The sequence below is a fragment of the Eurosta solidaginis genome, chromosome 2, assembly GCF_040869045.1.
Source record: "Eurosta solidaginis isolate ZX-2024a chromosome 2, ASM4086904v1, whole genome shotgun sequence".
Lineage (NCBI taxonomy): Eukaryota > Metazoa > Arthropoda > Insecta > Diptera > Tephritidae > Eurosta > Eurosta solidaginis.
Genome location: NC_090320.1, coordinates 272,088,957 through 272,109,796, shown reverse-complemented (window position 1 = coordinate 272,109,796; position 20,840 = coordinate 272,088,957). Strand labels below are relative to the sequence as shown.

Sequence of the window (20,840 nt, the reverse complement as noted above, 5' to 3'; positions counted from 1 at the left end):
TAACGGCATACGGGACGTCGAAACGAAGCAAGCCACATACGCGAACCCAAAGTCAACATTTGCTGAAACGGTATCCCATGCACTGACCCAGGAAACAGCATCACTTTTGAGTAAGCCCGCATACAAAGCTCATCGCGTGGAAGTGGAAAGGCCTGATTGGGTAGACACAATTTTGGAAGCACTGAAGGGATTACAACAAAATAATGCCGGAGTTATGAAGTGTTTCAAGTGCGGTAACCCAAGTCACATTGCACGTCATTGCAGAACCGGTCATGGTAGTTCCAACTTGGCTGGTCGTAAACGCAAAGCTGGAGGAGATAAACAAGAGCGAGTCAACTGTAAAAATCGAGGACTTGCCCCAGCTATGGAATGTCGTGTGATACCTATCTCGCAAACTGGAAGGAAATCGAGCAGTCTTACCGTCAAAGGAAATGTGGATGGCAAGGAGCGTGTACTGACTGTAGATACGGGCGCATCTCATTCATTGATCCGATCTGATTTGGTCAACAGGAAAGTAAAGCCATTACCTGGAGCAAGATTGCGTACGATTACTGGCGAGTATAACCAAGTCCAGGGAGAAGTGGTATGTGAGGTCTTAATTGGGGAGGTCATGGTTCTACACAAATTCGATGTGGCAGAAATCGTTGATGAAGTCATATTGGGAGTGGATTTCCTAGTTGACTATGACATCAGGATCGACATGCAGAAAAGGATTATGCATTATAAGAACCAGGATGTGCCAATTAACTTCAGTTTGGAAAAAGGTTTCAGCAGTAATCGAGTACTGGTGGAGAAAAGTCGACAAAGGCCACGAAAGTCAAAGGTAAAGGTTGATGAAACGAATGGGCGAAACAAAGCGAAATCAAAAGTACCTGCGATAAAAACACCGGCATTGACAAACCCTAATGGACGCACTAAAACGACTGCAAGAATTTTGCAGGAAGCATGCAAGGGTGGCTTCAAGCTATCGCGCACTTCTGTTGGGGAACGGCGGAACGATACTGTCAAGCCAATCCGTCAAGCGCAAGCTCTGCGAAGTAGTTCATTGGTCAAACAACAGAGTGCGAGGGAACGACTAAGGATAATGAGTAGTAAGATCAAACGCAGGTACAATGAGAACAATAATTCGGAAGGGTTCTTGGAGGGAGATTTGGTACTGTTAAACAACCCTCACCGGCGGAAAGGTGTTCCAGCCAAATTTCGGTGCATTTGGGAAGGCCCGTACAAGGTTGTGAAGAAGATCAGTAATTCCATCTACCGCATACAAATCATTGGGAAACCACGAAATAGAAAGGTGGTTCATTTGGAGATGCTAGCGGCGTTTAGATCGAGAGATTTGTCTGATCGGGACGATCAGACTTAGGTGGAAGGCAGTGTCACGGATATTAGCATCACTAAGCTATACCATCACTAAAGCGATGCTAAGGCATGCTAAGCGATATTTACGTCAATAATCAAATCATGTATACACATATATAAGGCAGCCGAAAGATGTCACACACAGATGCATTTACTTATGCGCCTATGTATGCGCGAGAGACTGTAAACTACAAACATTCACATCAATAATTCAATCATTATGTATCTACGAATAAATAAAACGAATAAATAATTGCGTCTACACATATGTACGTATACGAGCAGCGGAGCGGCAATGCACAGACACATGCATATATCTTATCTGAGTTGTCACAAGAGAGAGCAATAATTTGTGCACGTAGTTGTGGCTGGCGATTTTGTAGCGAAACTAACTAGTAAGTTCTGGAAATCGAAGAGCCTAGAAGTATGCAGCGTAAACTATAAAAGCGGGGCAGGCGAGTAAGAAGTAATTCACTTTGAGTTGAGCTATTAATCAGTTTGATTAAGCACGCGATCTGGCGGCCAATAGTAGAGTTTCATTTGAGTTATCAATCATTTTGTTTATTAAGCCAACGAGTAGCAAAGTATAAGTGTTATTGTGAAGTACTTTAATAAAGGCCATTTTTCCATTGTTCAATATTGGAGTTATATATTTAACAGTTTAGTGATTCGAACTTAGCGGAGGATTGCAAATAAGAGGATTTGCAAGTAAATTCGTTACAGTATGTATGAATAAAGAAAAAGGGTTGCCCTATAATATGAGATTGTATTTGACAGTGATATCTCAACATGATCTATTAATGGTGCATTAAGCTATGCGCACATTACGCTGCGCGACACGTAGCAGCAGCGGAGCCTCACAGAGCGACATATGTTGGCAATTCACATTAAGCGGCAATCGAGCGACACATTGCGGCGGAAGTTTGTGTTTATTTTTGTTTGCAAAATGGACCACACAGATTTTGAAGCCGTAATTATTTTATTTTTGTGCGAAGAAGAGGAAAGGAAAAGAAAAAGGTCGTGGCTATGGGTCCAAGACATCTCATCCTCAAGATATGAGAAGGAGAGTTCCACACTCTTTTTCCCAGATTGAAAAAAGATGGTGCAAAATTATTTGCATGTATTCTTATGAGGCATTCACACCTAGCGGCAGCAGCACTGAGCGACACTTCCCAACGCGGCTTTTTTGCCTAGTTGATCAAATTTGCCGCGCTGTGCCACGTCGCGCAGTGCTGCTGACGCTAGGTGTGAATTGCCTCATAAGAATACATGCAAAGAATATTTTGTAGTGCAGTGCAGTGCTGCGCAGTGCAGCCTAATGTGGCCTTACCTTTAACCTAAAAATCGTGAAAATTTCATAAATATGAAGAAAACGCAAAAAATTACAAACATATTCCACAAAAAATAAGTCTCTTAGTCATAACGTATTCAAAACAATGAATAAAATCTACAAAAAGTTATTAAATTCACCAACTCAAATATTTTTAGGTTATGCATATGGCGAGAAACCAAAAGCAAATTGGTTGGCTACGGTTACGACCTTAGCGTTATGGAATGGGACCAATAATCGATTACATTGATTCCCATAAGGTTGGTCGAAACAGCTGTTATAAGGTTACCGATAACGCACCAATATCTTCAGCTTAACATACGTTAAACAAAATAATTTGATATAAATCGTAACATTTTAATAAATGAGCGGTAAATTTTGATTCTGGCCGAATTGGTATTACCATTGTGTACTGGTGGAGTTCAACGTGCGTTTATACAACATTGGAAATTTAATCCATTAATTAAACAACATAATATTGATAATAACTTGGAATATGGGACTTTTAATATAGTCCCCTCCATAAAACCAAATTTCAAAAAAAAAAAAAAAAAAAATGGGCGGTAAAAGTTATTATTGCGATTATTGTAGTTGCTTTCTTAAGAATGACATAAATGTGCGTAAAGTACATAACTCCGGCTTAGGTCATAAAATCGCCAAACTACGCTACATGCGGCGATTCGAAGGTGAGCTGATTAATGGAAATTTACCGAAAGAAATTGCTTTATTAACATATATGGATTTGTATCTTCTTGGCAGAACCCAGAAAGGTATTGGAGGAAGAATGTAAAAAAGAACCATGCATACGCTTTTTAAGCGGCAGATATTGTAAATTTGATTTATGTTGCAATTCAAGTCATTTTAATCAAAAGCAGCTAGAACGTTTAGCAAAAATAGGTATGCTTGTACATTTGCGATTAAGATTACAAACCATTGTAAATCTTAAATTAGTAAACAATGCATCTTTACTTATAGCTGAGAAACTTGAAAAATCACAAGCACGAAAATCCTCGATGAAATCGCTAAATCTAGGTAATGGTGTCGCCTTGCCATGGATCATAACCGGACGAGTGAACAATAAAAAAATCTGTCAAAAAATTAAGCGCTTACCGGAATCCCTGAAACCAATTAATTTTAACCGGATGAGTAATGATGTTACTAATTCTGAGTGGGGTCGATATAAAAAAAAGATGCTTCATAATAATTAAACAATTTATGTTACTTGCAGCATGTATTTATTTTTGAATGATCCAATTAACTAAGTGGTATTCTCTTAACGTTTATATCGGTTGCAAATTGATAGTTGAGTATCGGCTGTATAGACTACAGATTTAAAAGCACGCTGCATCAGAATTTGTTTGAAGACGCCCGCATCTCTGAATCTCAGCATTCGCTTTCATAAACGCTTTGCCTAAGACAGAGTCGAAGAACTTGTTATCTCAACATTTAAGTATTTTTTTGGCAAATATTTCAAAGAACACCCAATATAGGCCAGACTGTTTCAAAGGGATGCAAAGAGAAAGGCGGTGTTACCATACCGAAAGATCCTTTTTATTTCGGTTCTAAATGTTTTGAATTAAGTTGTATTTCGCTAGCTCCGTTTTTACTAGTAAGATCGATATAAATCACCTGTACTTTATTATTAAGTTGTTTTGTGTAAACGGATAGCACTAGTGACCAGTTCAATTTATTTGGTACATTGCTACGAGTTACATTTGTGTTCTACAATGCCATTTAAATCGTGTGCAGCAAAGTTCCCCTGCGGTAAACTCACCTCCAACTTTGATAAACGTTATTGTCAGTAATTTTCATGTTTATGTATGCATGAAACGCACTACATACTAATATCGCAAGAGAGAAACAGCATTTTCCATTGCATTATCTACCTTTAAGCTTAAATTTAGCGTTTTGCCGAATTCCCAGTAATACGATCTGGCATCTTGTCCGCTGAAATTTATAATTCTTGGGTCGGTAAGATGCGCCAATAAGAAAAATACCAAATGTTCTGAAACAAATTTGTTAAAACAGTTAGTGATGTTTGTAATAAGAGTTGTAATTGAAATTATACCATCCTGTACCTAATTTATTTTCAAGAGCAAAAAATAATGGTGTGTTTCCACTTTTTCGATCACCAGCTTCTAAAAGTTTTTTCTTAAATTTTGGCTGTGCATTTCTTGTTGTATCATCAGAATATATTTTTTCTAACAGTCTGCAAACATCTTCATAATATTTTTGAAATTCGTCTTTCGTTGTGACACGTCCACTATTGCATGCTAATATAGGTTTCGTTCCAAGACGTTCGTCAAGTGTTCTGATTATAATTTCAGCACGTAAATAACTATCTGTGCGTACTGCAATATGCAATGGTGTGTATCCGTCATCATTAAGATGTAATAATAGTTTTAGATCAATCTTTTGCATAAGCAAACTCAGCGATTCAAGTTCAACTTCATTGAGTATTGCCAAATGTATGCAGGTATTAGAATGATAATCAACTTCATTAACGTTTAAACCCTCATTGAGCAGTATGTTGATTACTTTCGGAAAACAATCTTGTATAATAGCCAGCTGTAAGCAATTCTGAATAGAAAAAAAAATTTATTAGATATATGAAAAGTTTTTAACATAACACTTAGGTTAGATTGAGAAGAAATCCTAAATTGGATCAGCGGCTATCAAAACACGTTTTATTCGGTCTCATTCAAAAAAGCGAGCAGTTTTGGGTTTGTTTTTGTTGCAGAAACGAAATACCCATCTTTTGCTCAGAGTACGAGTCTGAGTAAATGCTCCCTTTTTATGCACAGAGTCCACACCTCAGGTGCAAAAGTATTATCGTATGCTGTTGACTTGAAAACCGTTGAATGGAAATCGGTTCAATTCCAAACTAAAGACCAACTTTTTAGAATATTATAACTCACTTCATCTTCATCGGTTAACAGTTCATTGAGATCAACTAATTTACGCAACTTTCTCCACACAAAAATTTGTCGACGCAATGCGTACAAATCGTTCGCGACAATGCTACGGTGTATAGCTCTACAAAAGTAAATTGGAATATGTTAACAATAGGGACAAGAGCCGTTTGCTTCATAACAATCTTACAGCAAGCCATCTGTCCGTTTTTCGGCATCTAAGCATTCTTCTGCCATGATTCGCATAATGTGCTCTTCTTTTGATTTATGTTCATCTGGTTCTTTGAACAATTCCTCGATCCAGTCATCAAGGGGAATGGGACCGATCGAATCACGACGATCACAATTACTTATACTTGCCTGCATGCAATAATCAACACCTGGGCCCTTGATCTGTAAGAAGTGTTTTAAAAAAAGTAGCAACAAATATTTTATGGTAATTCTATAAGACAGCATGATACGACGCGTATTAGCAGTGTCATGCTGTATAGATTTAGCTATTTTATAAATACAACTTACTGTCTCTACTTTTTTTATTTTTAGTTTAGGCTGCAAGTGCGTCTGTACCATTTGTGCATGTGATCGCTTCATCACTTGCGGAAGGCAAACTTTCCGTTTACGTTTCCGTTTTATTTGTTGATGGGGTTGTGTTGGTAACGCCTCTTCCTGTCGTGTAATTATAGGTTGATGTCGTTGTGTTGGGAGACAACATGCCGCTGGATGCGAAAACCGTGCTGTTGTAAAATCCTTTGTCATTGACGTAGATACAACAGATTTTTGTAGAATTGGTGAATGTCGATCATGGCTATCATCACTATTTGTGCTTGAATTTGTAGAACTGAGTATGGTTTCGACTGGTGGTGCTATTAGCCTCAATGTTTGATTATTTATGTGTGAAACAATTTCGGTAATGTCAGTCTGTGTTGATATGGTTTTGCGTAATTCTGGCTTTGTTCCAAATGTTTGTTTGCAAGTCGGGCACATCGCATTGACAAACTCTGTCGTGGATGATTTCCCATTGATCGCATTAAGAATACGCACTTGTATATCTTTTTCTGGTATTTGTAGTACTGCGCGAAATAATTCAGCATAAGCCAATTTATAATGATGGTTATGTGGGTTGGTTATTTTTATTGCACTTTCAACGGGTTTGCCAACAATTTTCGTTAGTATGGCTTTTTTCATAATTATAACTTTATCTAACCTCAAAAATGTTTAATTTCAAGCAATATTTTTCAAGAAAATCACTTTGCAAAATAAGTTTTGCTCAATATATTGCTCACGCTTTTTTTAGTTGGGGAAAAACCAATTTTCAACAATACACAACGAGCTTCTTCTTTTCGATCAACGTGTTCACAATCGATTTTTCTAGATAGTGCTAATGGAGTAGGTGGTGGCAAGTCGACATAAAGGCTGCGGCACAGTAAGTTTTTCATATGATGCGTTTAACACAAGGTTATGCATTCCAGTCATATCGCCACAACCAACCAACATGTTGCGTTTATATTTTGTTTGTCAGCACCCTTAGCAAAATCAAATGTCAAATTCTGTTTCTTATGCTTTGCTTGTAACAAAATTTGGGAGTTGGCTACTTTTCCATATCAGATGGCGCTAGTGTCACTCCATCTACCGTTCTCCATAAAAATACGTGCAATCTTATAATATTTAAACCAAATAAAAACGAAAAAGATTCGGGAGGCGCTTGTGTTCAGCGCAGAAATCTGATTAATTTTTATTATGAAATTCTTTCTCTTTTATAGTAAAAATGTCTTACAATACTACTACAATTTTTACATACAATACTTACACACTAAAAGTAACTACATTCTAATTTCTATATACCAAGTCAGCAAATATTCTTATTACCTAATTATAGAACTATGTAGTAATATTTTGGCAGTCACATTGACAAACCGACGCTGTCGTTCATTCATTTAATTTAATTTATTTATTATTATGGCTGCATAGGCCTAAAACTTAAACTACTAAGTACAATTCATTATTATATCATTTATTTCTATTGAATATGCTGTTGGAATGTCATGTGATTCCGATGAGCATATTTACTGACAAACGGACGAGTCTGGGAGCCAGTCATTTAAGGAAGGTTGGAAAGGACGCGTTTCCAATCCTCCAGTGCTCCCAGCTTAAGGCAACAAAATTTGGAACTTATATTTTTCAATTATATTTGTATTTTAAGCTGTCGGAATGTATTGGTCTCCGATCAACACAGCTAAACATGTCTTTGGATGTTGGAAATTGAAAAAACAGTGTACCTAATCACCCCTCAACTTTGTTTAGTAAAGACGCTGGCGGAATGCATGAAGATTTCGATCAGCACAGCTCAAAATATAATGGGAGGTTGAAAAGGACGTGTTTCCAATCCCCCCTGCTCCAACTTTTGTTTGACCTTATTTTGGTTACACATCATATAATTTTATTGTTATATTAATGCTGTCGGAATGCGAGTGATTACGATCAGGAACAGTAAATATAAGCTGAAAATAGCGAATTCCAGCGAAATTAGTTCTTGGAACTGTCTGAAGTTACAGGTGGCGATTGATTTTCTTTTCCTTAGGGCCGGGTGCATTGTATTTTGCTGCTACCAATATTACCATTCCCTTTTCGCGCTCCAGTATCAGTATATCATGTAAAAAATAAAAAAAAAAAACTTTATCCTATTGGAAGGGTTTTACAATGATCCAATAAACTTTTTTTAAAAGTATTGCTGATCAATACGTGAGCTTGTCACTGTGATGCATACGGGTTAAACAACTGTAAACGGATACGACTCCCCGCTGAGTTCAATATAACCTATCTATGCCGCTATGAGTTATTTGCGTGTGGTCGAAAGTGAAATTCATTTGGTTGTACATAAAATGTATTACAAGCTAGACTCATTCTGGCATTTACATAAATACAAATACCTTGTATGTAAGGCGTATTGTGGTAATGCCACAATCTACTCGATGGTTCAACTATATACAGGTTGGCTCATCTGTAAAGCAAGAAAATATGTCTGTTAAAATTGTCAAAATCTGTGTATTGAAGTTGGTGCGAATGGTATGGAATGGAAACATAAAACTTAGCAGTTTTTGTATGTGTAAGTAAAATTTGCCAATGTGTTGGTTTCATTTTGAGTTTGCCATCTCCTTTTGACAATCCCTTCGACCATGCAATGACATAAATAAAATCAGCTGATGAGATGAGCCAACCTGTACATAATTGAACCATGAATCTACTCATAATGCATAAGATTAAAGGCTAATTAAACTTCCTGAACCCTAACGCCATAGTCGTAACCATACCCATATCCATAACTATTTCCAATGTGATCGATTAATGGTGCCTTAACCCAAAATTCGTGAAAATTTCATAAAATTGAAGAAAACGCAAAAAATTACGAACATATTCCACAAAAGATAAATCTCTTAGTCATAACGTATAGAAAACAATGAATAAAATCTACAAAAAGTTATTAAATTCACCTAATCAAATATTTTTAGGTCATGGATATGGCGAGAAACCAAAAACCCATTGGTTGGCTATGGTATGGTTATGGCGTTAGCGTTATGGTATGGCACCATTAATCGATTACACTGATTTCCATAATACGCCAATTACACGGCTCAAGTATCCTTGTGCCAATTACCAATTTGCACAAGGATTTGCCTGGTGTGTGCACTGGTTGCGCTATTTGCGCAGAGAACTGCGCTAAAATCAAAACGATTTTGATATTTACGCATGTCTGCAAATATTGCACATGCTTTTTTCTTCGTGTGTGGTGAATGTTACACAGTTTACCTTTGGTTTCGGATAATATAACATCGGTAATTGTTGCTTAAAAATGTTAATATCGAAGGCGTAAGGACCATCTCTAGCTTGTAACATGAAATTACACAAATTCAATAACTCTTCAAAAAACGCGAGTACTCCATAAATAATGTAAGGAATACTCCTTTGGGAGTATAGGAGTATCCCAAAACTAATCTGTATTCATACAAAAAATGTGCTCCAATTAACATTGCGATGTCCTAGGAGAGGAGTAAGTGATCCCATTCTCGCTTTGTTTGTGAGTATTCCACAGAGTACATACGTGAGAGTACTTTCCAAAGTACTTTCACTCTAGTACCCATGGAGCACCTACGGAGGATCATATGCCAGAGTACTAAAGAGGAATTGTGTCGGAAAGAATTTAATTTAAAATGAAAGTAAATGAAGAGTGGCAGTACAACTTTTATATTTTTTACTACGAATATTCTTATGTTATTTAGCATTTGCATGAATAAAGAAACTAATATTTCTCTATACTATAGTATATATACATAAAACCAGTGCGCATTTTATCAGAGTTGCCATAGTAAAATTTTATTATCAGTTATTTGTATGCAATATTTTACTTTTGGCAACTCTGTTCGATCGTCATCGTGTCGTGATCGCGGTCGTTAAAAAACGAGCAATGATCGGCTGACGGTGGTCCGCAAACGCATTGCAAAGGAGTATTGTTAGAGTACTCCAACATGAACACGTAATCCAACAATTTTTGCAGGGAATACATAATAGTTTTTTATACAATTAGAATACATGTTTCATTTGTTGCGCTAGTTGAAAAATGAATATTGCGCAGTGCTGCAATGAGTTGAGATGGTCTTGCAACTAAAATATATATATTATAAATACAATGGAAAATAAACGCTTCTGGTGCGAGTTTTTCGACTTATACTGTGAATTACCAGCACTGTGGAAAATAAATAGTGTTTTTTTATACAATTAAAACACCCCTACAAGAAACGCTGATAGTTTTACTAATACACTCAAACTTGTAATTGACAATGCTGATCCTGCGATGACGTAAACATTGATACTCAAATTTATGTATGTTCCTTTGTTCGCTCACGCATGTCAGCATTTTCCCAACGACAGCCTATAATCATGAAAAAGGACCCAAACTGGGAAAGCTTCGGACACCTGGTACAGAACAAAAGAACATACAGCAGATACCATTATGCATGTGAGACAGATACATAATTCTCAACGGAATTTTATGTATGCGAGAACAGTTTATCCGATTTAATCATGTTGTCACTAGTGACTGTCATATGTCAATCAAATGATTATCATGGTTGTTTTGTTATTTTTTAAATTCCGCCATTTTCAACCGACGAAAACCATATAAAAAATAAGATTAAAAAATAAAAAAGATAGCATTTCAAAGCTCCATGCTAAAAGAAAAAAAATCAAAAATAATATTAAAAAATACCAAAAGCTGTCGGAATGTATGGGGCGCACTCAAAAAATTGTTACGCGAAAAATAATAGCGGTTAATGGTGATTCATTTTTAAATGTGTTTCCGCATGAGGAAAGCGCTCTTCTGTTGTTTTGTTATTTTCTGAATTTAAATTGAACATTCTGAACTCGAATTCTTATAAAACTATTTATTTTAAACAAATAAGAAACACGTATGCTTTTATCATGTACAAAATTAAAAACGTAATGAAATAAAGTAAATAAAATGCAAAAAGCATTGTTTCATTTTTGGCGGAATATATCAATGGTCATTTATGATAGTATAACAGTCAAACCTGATATCTACAGTAAACTATCATTTATGACAATTTTTGATAGTTAGAGTGTCAGCACTGATCCAGGAACGGGAATGAGAGTGAGCAGTACGGCTATATACTTAATCAGAAGGCCATGTTGGTGTATAAGAAGGAGACAAAAACTCACACGTACACAGTTGTTTACATCACATTTGCGCAAGTCCCCTTAAGTTTGTGATAGAAAGTTTGTATGAGGCGCTGATCGTTAGGTTGACATTGCTGACAATCAGATGATAGTCAGTATTCTTGTAGGGACATGTTTCATTTGTTGCGCTACATCAAAAATGAATATTGCGCAGTGTTTTTGAGCCGTGTATGTCAAAATTTTCATTTGCACAAATTCCGTCGTTTTATATTTGTGCATGGCTTTTGTGTCATGTATGGGCCGTCTAAGGTTGGTTCGATCAGCTGTTTTATCTGGTTATGGTTATCATTGTTAATGAAACTAAGTGTGATATCTTACCTACCAACTGCCTGACAGGATGTTCAATATGGCTACTTTTTAGTGTTTCGACAGGGTGTTCAATATGGCGGCGCTTGGGCCGCCTATCTTCAGCGGCTGATAGAAAGAGATACAGAATGGGACAGCGATAGTCCACTACAAATCAGTTGATCCAATCTTTTTAGAATTTTGACGTCTATGCAGAAGATATCACACTTAGTTTCATTCACAATGATGGTTATATGCACAAATCACTCAAACAAGATTGCGCATTGCGCATGTAAACAAAAGATCAGCTGTTTTTTAAGGGAAATTCTGCTCTATGGGGTGCTGGTCTTGTGGAAAGTACTGGACACGGCGAGCACCTCCAAAATGTTAGTGTCAGTGCAACGGACGGCGCTTGTCGGTATCAGTGGCGCTATGAGAACAACACCTACCTTGGCACTGAATGTCATGCTGAATATACATCCAGTAGATATTGCGGGAAAGGCAGCCGCGGCCCGGTCGTTGGTCAGGCTTCGTGATATGGGTTATATGCTTTCTGATTTCGGACACTCTAGCCTTCTTACTAGTTTCGACTTTATTCCGGACAGGACGGACTATTGCATGCCGGTGGCCGCTCCCTATACAACCTTCACCCCAGTCATTCCTCCGAGGAAGGAGTGGAGAAGAGGAATTATCTGGGGCATGGGACCGGTTAACTTGTTAACGGATGGGTCGAAGTTGGACGGAAAGGTTGGCGGGGGGGGGGGGGGTGTCTTTTGTTAAGAGCTAAATGTAAGCCGCAAGTTTAAGTTGGCTGATCACTGCAGTGTATTCCAAGCGGAAGTTGCTGCGGTGGATGAAATGCTATCCAGCGCTACTACGGTTAGGGAATTTAACATCTACTCTGATAGCCAAGCGGCTATAAAGGCCTTGAGCTCAACTACAGTGCGATCGATGGTGGTCTGGGAGTGCCTGACCTCACTTGCGATTGCATCGAATTATTATACAATTAAGATTATCTGGGTCCCGGGCCATAGTGATATTCCGGGTAACTGTCAAGCGGATCTCTTAGCCCGAATCGGTACAACTGAACCGGATGAAGATGGCTGTAGGGATTTCGGGATTCCGCCAGCCACCTGTGGATTGCTCTTCCATAGCTGGGTCTTGAGTCAGCTCAGCAAACGTTGGGCGGACACTACGTCTTGCAGGATATCAAGATCTTTCTGGCCGAAAGTGGATGGCAGGAGGTCTGCTGAAATAATTGGGTTCACTAAGGCTCACCTATCAATGGTCATTGGGGTTTTGACAGGGCACTGTCCCATGGGTATCCATGCGGTACGTCTCAATATATTGGAAACTCAATCCTGCTGCAGCTGTATGGAGGATGATGAGGTGGAATCACCAAATCACTTTATGCTTGACTGCCCAGCTTTTGCCAGAACTAGGCGAAAGTATTTCGGTCGTGACTCACTTGGATCTCCCGAGGAGCTGTCCAAGGTTGAGATCGGTATCATTCGGAACTTTATCGTTGCTACCCAACGATTCTCTAAGTAGTTATATCTACGTCACCGTTAGTTTAGTTTATTATATGTGGTATCACAACGGACCGTCATGTTGTCCAAGTGAGCTTCCCCTATCAGGGAAGCTACCACCCAACCTAACCTATGGGAAATTTTTACGTCATTTTCCTTTAGCTCTTGTTTTTTATCTTTTTTTCATTCGCTCAAGCAGTCAAGTATGACGTAGATGCGCAGAACGAAGCAATTTTGAACTCGTGAATGCGCAATTAGCACTTTTTTTATTCGATCAAGAGTCAACTATGACGTACATGCGGAGAACGAAGCAATTTTGAACACGAGAATGCGCAATCTGGTGGGTGCTTTGTGAACACCTGGTACTAAGTTCGCCTTGAATCAGCTGTAGGGATAACACCAAAGCGAATTCAGTAGAGGTGGTGTTTCCCAAGGCGAATCTATACCAGGTGTTGGCAAAGCGAATTCAATCAATTCGCCATGCAGATGAATGTCAAGTCAAAAGAAAATTTTCATAGATTTCGATTAACTGACATTTTGTTGTACAAGGCTTTGTATGGAAAATTATCAAGAAGCAATCAGCTGATGGGATAACACCACCTGTAATGAATTCGCCTTGGGTGTTTCCCCTTGGTATGGATTCGCCTTGGATAACACCTGGTACTGAATTCGCCTTGAGTCAGAATTGTGCTACAATTTGTCAAGTACACGTGTTGGATTTTGTAAACAAACACATCGACCGAATTTTGCTAATAATCTATACAAATGCCGCGAAAGAGCTCAAGTAAAAAATCATCAACCAACTCTGCTGCAAATTGGTATCATTGCGAAAAATGCAATGTGCACATAACATCCAAAGATCGTGAAACACATTACAAGCACTGCCCCATAACTCCAGAGACTGGGGAGCCATTGGAATATATATATAACAATTATCTATGTACAATAGGCGTGCAAAGGCGTACATTTATCATAGACGAACTAAGGGATGTAACAACAAAATATAGAAATAATTTAATATTTCTATCGGAAGGTGCAATGCGACTAACAAGTTTATACATAGGTCAAAGAGTATTAATACAGTCCAAAGAAGTGCCCGGAGCGAGTGGTTTGGTGCGAATAGTTTGGCCTATACCCGATAGATTTTTAACAACCGCATATGTGGGAGAAGAAGGTTCATACTACATGGTATAAACGCGTTTTGAACATATGATTATTACTCTTCTTTGCTTGTTTTCATACAACAGATTATAAATTATATTGGACTGCTTTTGCGAATGAAACACTTCAAATATGTGCGTTACCATTGGGTTGCACAAAAGTTGCCAAAACCGTGCAACTACGTTTAACTGCAGTTGATGGCGAAAGTATAGAACTGGATGATATTCAGTTTAGAAATGTAGAGCGTTTGTTAAAGTTTGAATTAAAGAAATTGATATTCACAAAACATAGCGACGTTTTTATGGATTTTTTTAATAAAGATCTAACTATGCAAGTAATTTCATGGACCAGTTTTGAAGATATGACTAAAGATGAGCAAGGTGTTGAATTGTTGGAGGCGAAGTTGGATAACTTAAAATTAGAAAACACTAAAACGAAAACATTTTTCGAAGTAACTGGTGCTACGCGCTTGGAAATTGTCAGACCAGAAAAACAGTGTGAAGAGGAGGAATTATCGGCAAATATAAATAATGTTGTCACTAAACTGGATATAGGTGGTTTGGAAAATCAAATCGAAGTGATTCAAGAAGCTATGGAAATGGCTTTGGGACTCAAGTTTGTGCCTGAAGGTCAGCTCTTATGGTACATATTGCTAATTTACTTGGAAGTTAATTTAAAACCCAACAAAATAGACGCAGATAGCGCACTCAAGAAACAAAAGACATAGTATAAAAAAATCCAAACCTTAACTACCAATTTGTTCTCGCTGCACCCATCTGTGCAGATGTATAAGTGTGACTGGGTTTCGAAGCGAATCAGCTGAAATTTTTGGATTGAACAAAAAGTCAGATGATCTAGATGGCCTAGAGGGTTTAATGTGGTCATATTATTCGTTCCCAAGATAGTTGGGTTGTCGATAAATAAAAGTAAGGCGCGATAAGCTCCGAAATTGGAAAAACTTGTTTCTAAAGTTTTGATGATGCTTTTTTCGGGGTGTCAACCCAGCATCTTCGGTGAGGTAGTTGGAGCACGCTACCACCACACCGCGGCGGCCGCCATCAACATCGATAACACTCCCCGAAGATTTTCTTGTTGTATTAGCGAAGATTTGGGGAGTGTTATCGATGTTGATGGTACTTTGCCGAATACAGATCCGGTACGTTCCGGTTATAAAGCACCATAAAGGTACTAGCGCGACCATCTCGGTAACGGTTAATATGACCACATTAAACCTTCTAGGCCATAGCGCCCCCAACCAGCGCAGGTTATTGTTTGCAGGTTGGTGCTATCTCTAGCTAGCTCATCCGCAGCGCAGTTTCCTGAGATGTCACAGTGGCCAGGAACCCATATTATGCTTAGGTTGCAATTTTCAGCTAGTTTGTTGAGGGTTTCTCTGCACTTCCATGCCACTAGTGACGAGTTGTTACTGCATTGCAGGGATTTCATGGCAGCTTGGCTGTCCGAGAAAATTGAAATAGAATTGGTCACCTGCAGGTTAGCAAGATAGAGGGCTGCCTGAAAAACACTGCAGTGGTAGGGTAAGCGAAAGCTCTCGCTTAGATAGAGCTTCTCCGGGAATATTTCGCTGCCGGCTCTGTTGTTTAGTTTAGAGCCGTTTATAAAAACGGAGATTTCATGAGATCCCGGCTCCCTGCCGTTTGCCCACTCGTTCCTCTCTGGGATTCTTGTGGAAAATTTGTTGTCCCAGCATATTATAATAATTTCATTACTTTGTTATTAATTAAACATTCATGCAAATTTTTATGTTTACAGGCGTAAAAGTCGCACGTTGTTTTCTATTACATGGTCCAACGGGTTGTGGAAAAAGTTTGATTTGTGAAGCCATGTGTTCAGCCGTACAGGAAATTGCAAACTCGACGATTGCCAAATTAACAAAAGCCGATATTATACGTATTAATGCAAGCGAAATATTTAGTAAATTTCTTGGAGAAACGGAGAAGAATTTATTGAGTTACTTTGAGAAAGTGTATACAAATTATCCAAGATCCACACTTGTCATTATTGAAGATGTACATAATATCTGTGCAAAGCATGAGTTAAACGAAATGACTCAACGTGTTGGCGCTGCTTTTCTTGGTATACTTGATACGCTAAATGGACGCAAACGTGAAGCACAACGTATTTTTCTTTTAGCTACAACATCACAAATCGATGCGCTTAATCCCAATGCACGTCGTTGTGGACGCTTGGACAGTGAAATTGAAGTAGGCGCGCCAACACCAGAGCAACGTACGGCTATACTTCATTGTCTGCTACGCAATATCGATCATACACTCACGCATGAACAAATTGTAGATATCGCACAAGTGTTGCACGGTTATGTTGGCGCCGATCTGGCTAATCTTGTTAATGCTGCAGCACTGCGTGCACTTAAAGATGAGACGGCGCAACGTTCAGTGAATATACAGGATTTACAAACAACATTGACACATATTAAACCGTCTGCGATGCGTGAAGTGCTTATAGAAAATCCCAATATACACTGGAGTGATATTGGCGGCCAAGCTGATTTAAAATTGAAATTGAAGCAGGCAATAGAATGGCCACTGCTGTATCCGGATAAATTTGTACGTTTAGGTTTGAAACCACCACGTGGCATTTTAATGTATGGTCCACCAGGTTGTTCGAAAACAATGATTGCCAAAGCACTCGCAACTGAAAGTCAATTAAATTTCCTTTCAATAAAAGGTCCTGAGTTATTCTCAATGTGGGTAGGAGAGTCTGAGCGCGCTGTACGTGAAGTATTTCGCAAAGCGCGTCAAGTAGCACCGGCTATTGTTTTCTTTGATGAAATCGATGCCATTGGCGGTAAACGCGCTGATACCGGTGGCTCAGGCACATCCGTTAAGGAACGTGTGCTCACGCAACTACTAACCGAAATGGATGGTGTAGAGACATTGGAAAATGTAACCATTGTTGGTGCAACTAATCGTCCGGATATGATCGATAAAGCACTTTTACGCCCAGGACGATTCGATCGTATTGTTTATGTTGGGCTACCAGATGCTGCGGCGCGACGTGATATTTTTCGTATTAAATTGCAGGCTATGCCTGTAGCCGATGAACTGGATGTGGAAATGCTTGTACAACGCAGTGAGGGTTACTCGGGTGCTGAAATACAAGCTGCATGCCAGGAGGCTGCATTGAAATGTCTAGAGGAGAGCTTCGAAGCGGTGCATATAAAATGGGCACATTTTGAATATGCTTTACAGGCTATACAACCACGTACTAGTCCCGAACTATTAAAACTTTACGATGATTATCGGAAACAAAGATAACATATCTGGCGCACGAGTGCACGACATTATGCGTGTTTCAACATAACTGTTGGCTTGTAGAAAAACCTAATATATCATTTTTGTGTTGAAGTTATAGCCGACGCTGTCGCCGTCGCCATTGCTCCTTCCTTCGTTAGTTTGTAAGCTCTCCTGTTGTTTAGCTGTTTTCATATTTGCTGTCGCATCCTCGAATCTAGCGTATGAGCCCTTAGCTGTTTCCAAACTTCGTATGCGGTCATCATGCAAATTGGACATATTGCTTAACACATTGCAACTTGTTCGTGATTCCAAATTGTTGACACCGGCGTCATTGACAAGAAATGCCGCCACTGCATTCTTAAGTGCTGTACTTTTCAAAACTTCATCTGTAGTTTTTAAGTCAAAAAGGATATTTTTACTGTAAGCAAATTAAAGAAAAGTATAAACCATAAAAAAAATATCAAAAAGGTGGTGTCTAAATGAAAGGAAAATAGTTTTATGCTCGGGTTTTGAGTGCCAGTTAATGTGTTGGTAGGATAAACTCTAGTCTACTTTATCTGATGTTTCAACTCGCACTGATAAATCAGACCTTAGAGAAATGGCAAAACGACAAACATTGCGTTAAAACGTGTCTACGCTAGTGCTAATTTCACTGTTACTGTTGTTTTTGTAGAGATAAGAAGGTTCTGGGGAGTATTATCGATGTTGTTGTTGTTGTTGGTGTTGTAGCGATAAGGTTGCTCCCCGAAGGCTTTGGGGAGTGTTATCGATGTGATGGTCCTTTGCCGGATACAGATCCGGTACGCTCCAGTAAAAGCACCATTAAGTTGCTAGCCCGACTATCTCGGGAACGATTTATGTGGCCACATTAAACCTTCAGGCCATCCCTCCCTCCCCACCCTCAAGTTCCAAAAGGAGCTTGGGGTCGCCACAGCCTCGTCTGTTAGTGAAACAGTATTCGCCGCTGAAGGGTTGCGCTACACAGCCCCTTGAATCTGGTATTTTAGTCGCCTATTACGACAGGCATACCTACCGCGGGTACATTACATTCTGACCCCCTAACCCGCTGGGGTGAGTATTATCGATGTTGATGGTCCTTTGCCGAATATAGTTCCGGTAACAAGCACCATTAAGGTGCAAGTTTGACCATCTCGGGAACGATTTAATATTATCACATTGAACCTTCTATGCCATCCCGCCCTCCACCCTTTAGTCCCATGAGTAGTTTGGGGTCCCCATCTACTAAACAAACAGGTTCACCACGTGTCGGTAAGGTTGACAGTTGGTTTGGAGAAGCTATGTATTGCACTGGTAACCCCTTGAAAAACAGAAAAATTACCCCGGACCACTACGAAGAAGAATTAAAGAAAGGGTGCCACAGGGTGGTTTCCTATCCCCACTTTTGTTTAACTTCTACATATCAAGGCTACCTTCGCCACCAGAAGGAGTTACTATCGTTTCCTACGCCGATGACTGCACAATAATGGCCACAGGCCCAGGCCCACAGATCGATAAGCTTTGCAACAGAATAAACGGCCACCTCCCTGATCTCTCCAGTTTTTACGCCTCGCGAAACCTGGCATCACCGACGAAATCCTCCGCAAACTTATTTACAACATGGACGTCCCAAATTTCAACCATTTTGAACATCCACGTCGATGGCACTACGCTACCCCCAAAATCTTGGGTGTGAACTTTGATCAGGATATACATTTTGGTGAGCATGCAGCCGCATTTGTACCGAAAATTCAGAGCCGTAATAAAATCCTCAAATCTCTTGCTGGAAGTACTTGGGGAAAACACAAAGAAACGCTCATTACCACTTACAAAGTAATTGGCCAGCCGATTGCATGCTACGCGTCCCCTCTACGGGCCTGCCAAAATACTGCTCTCAGAACCGCCACGAGCTGTCTTCTTATGTCCCCAGAACACCATCTACATAATGAGGCGACAATACTCCCCATCAGGGAGAGAAATGAGATGCTAACCAATCAAACAAACACCTTTGGCGAGTAACCCAGTCCACTTGTCTCTGCCGGCGCGCGTAGTCTATTTGAGTTTTAATAAAATATATATTTATAATAATGTAATTCGACTTATTAATGTATATTTCGTTCTTGTAAATAAACGTAATTAAAATATATAGGTCTTTACCTACGGACCTAACAGTGGCGACGAGGAACTAACGTTTTCACGCGAAACAACATACAAATTAAGCGAAGCCCTAGCGCTCCATCGAAGACATGCATACATAAAAGGCAAATTGTGCAACGTTGCCAAATTTCAGTGCAGTTAGTTATTTTCAGTACAGTTCGGCATATAAATGCACATTTGACTAAAAACTCAACAGTTACGCTTTTTTTGTCTGCGAAAAAAAAAATGGTCGTGTTTGTGTAACATGATAAATTAAACCGTTTCACAATATATATGTTTTTATAGCGCGCTAAATTAACAGTTGCGTACAATATATTTTCGGTTCTTAAACTCAATTTAAAGACATACGGAAATTAAGAACGCATGTCATCATGACTTGAAGAAGTGGTCTCAAAAAGGCAACAGGAGAGCATCGATAAGCTAACTAGAATCATCCAAGCTCAAGAAAATCTGTTGAGGACATCACAACAGTCCACACCAGCTGGTCAACAAGAAACCTTTATGGAGGTCATAGCAAAGAGCATTCAGGAGTTTAGATACGATATAGACTCGAACCAAATTTTCACGAGTGGGTATAGCCGATACGAGGAACAATTCACCACGGATGCGCAATCGTTATCGGACGCTCAAAAGACGTGTATACTCCTACGTAAACTGAGTCTACCCGTATACGAACGCTATACAGATTTTATCTTACCCAGAAAACCGAAAGAGCTAAGCTTTAGTGACACGGTAAAGCAACTTACATCATTATTTGACAGGCATGAATCACTGTTTAGCATGCACTACAAGTGTTTACAGAACACGATGGACGACAGCGAAGATTTTGTGAGGTACTCCAGTCGCGTCAACAAGCTATCTGAAAACTTTATACATGGGCAAATCAGCAACGCAGAATTGAAAAGCCTCATATTTATAATCGGGCTACGATCACCTACAAAAGCAGATATACGCAGTAAGTTACTACCTATAATAGATTCCAATCCTGCTATTTCTCTCGAGCAGCTTGTAAAAGAAGCTCAGCGTTTTCAAGAGCTGAAAAAAGACGTACAACTAGTCGAGAACAACAATCCTAGCACAGTAA

The 20,840-nt window shown here is 39.1% G+C and overlaps 4 protein-coding genes across 5 annotated transcripts in view; 2 read left to right on the top strand and 2 right to left on the bottom strand.

The window, feature by feature from the left end:
• The first annotated feature begins 2,971 nt into the window (after nucleotides 1-2,971).
• Nucleotides 2,972-3,916, top strand: LOC137240992 (zinc finger matrin-type protein 5). 2 transcript variants are annotated; one of them, XM_067768093.1, is made up of 3 exons: nucleotides 2,972-3,375; nucleotides 3,449-3,586; nucleotides 3,641-3,916. In XM_067768093.1, the coding sequence occupies exons 1-3, from the start codon at nucleotides 3,246-3,248 to the stop codon at nucleotides 3,895-3,897; spliced, it is 525 nt and encodes a 174-aa protein (XP_067624194.1). In that variant the 5' UTR covers nucleotides 2,972-3,245; the 3' UTR covers nucleotides 3,898-3,916. The 2 variants fall into 2 exon arrangements, with proteins under 2 accessions (XP_067624194.1, XP_067624195.1); XM_067768094.1 differs by having other exon boundaries at nucleotides 2,975-3,375; nucleotides 3,665-3,916.
• Charon (charon) lies at nucleotides 3,902-6,968 on the bottom strand. Its single transcript, XM_067768092.1, has 5 exons — nucleotides 6,121-6,968; nucleotides 5,792-5,994; nucleotides 5,608-5,725; nucleotides 4,768-5,269; nucleotides 3,902-4,694 (listed from the first exon to the last, which is right to left on the bottom strand). The coding sequence occupies exons 1-5, from the start codon at nucleotides 6,784-6,786 to the stop codon at nucleotides 4,531-4,533; spliced, it is 1,653 nt and encodes a 550-aa protein (XP_067624193.1). The 5' UTR covers nucleotides 6,787-6,968; the 3' UTR covers nucleotides 3,902-4,530.
• A 6,600-nt stretch (nucleotides 6,969-13,568) lies between these two features.
• LOC137240988 (ATPase family gene 2 protein homolog A) lies at nucleotides 13,569-18,066 on the top strand. Its single transcript, XM_067768090.1, has 3 exons — nucleotides 13,569-14,337; nucleotides 14,411-14,953; nucleotides 16,098-18,066. Exons 1-3 carry the CDS (start codon nucleotides 13,929-13,931, stop codon nucleotides 17,621-17,623), a joined length of 2,478 nt encoding a protein of 825 aa, XP_067624191.1. The 5' UTR covers nucleotides 13,569-13,928; the 3' UTR covers nucleotides 17,624-18,066.
• LOC137240989 (zinc finger protein 430-like) overlaps nucleotides 15,493-20,840 on the bottom strand; it is a 94,261-nt gene continuing 88,913 nt past the window's right edge. Inside the window, exon 7 of the mRNA XM_067768091.1 lies at nucleotides 15,493-18,020. Within this exon, the coding sequence (XP_067624192.1) occupies nucleotides 17,690-18,020 (331 nt within the window). The 3' untranslated portion in view covers nucleotides 15,493-17,689. The remainder of the gene's footprint in view (nucleotides 18,021-20,840) is intronic.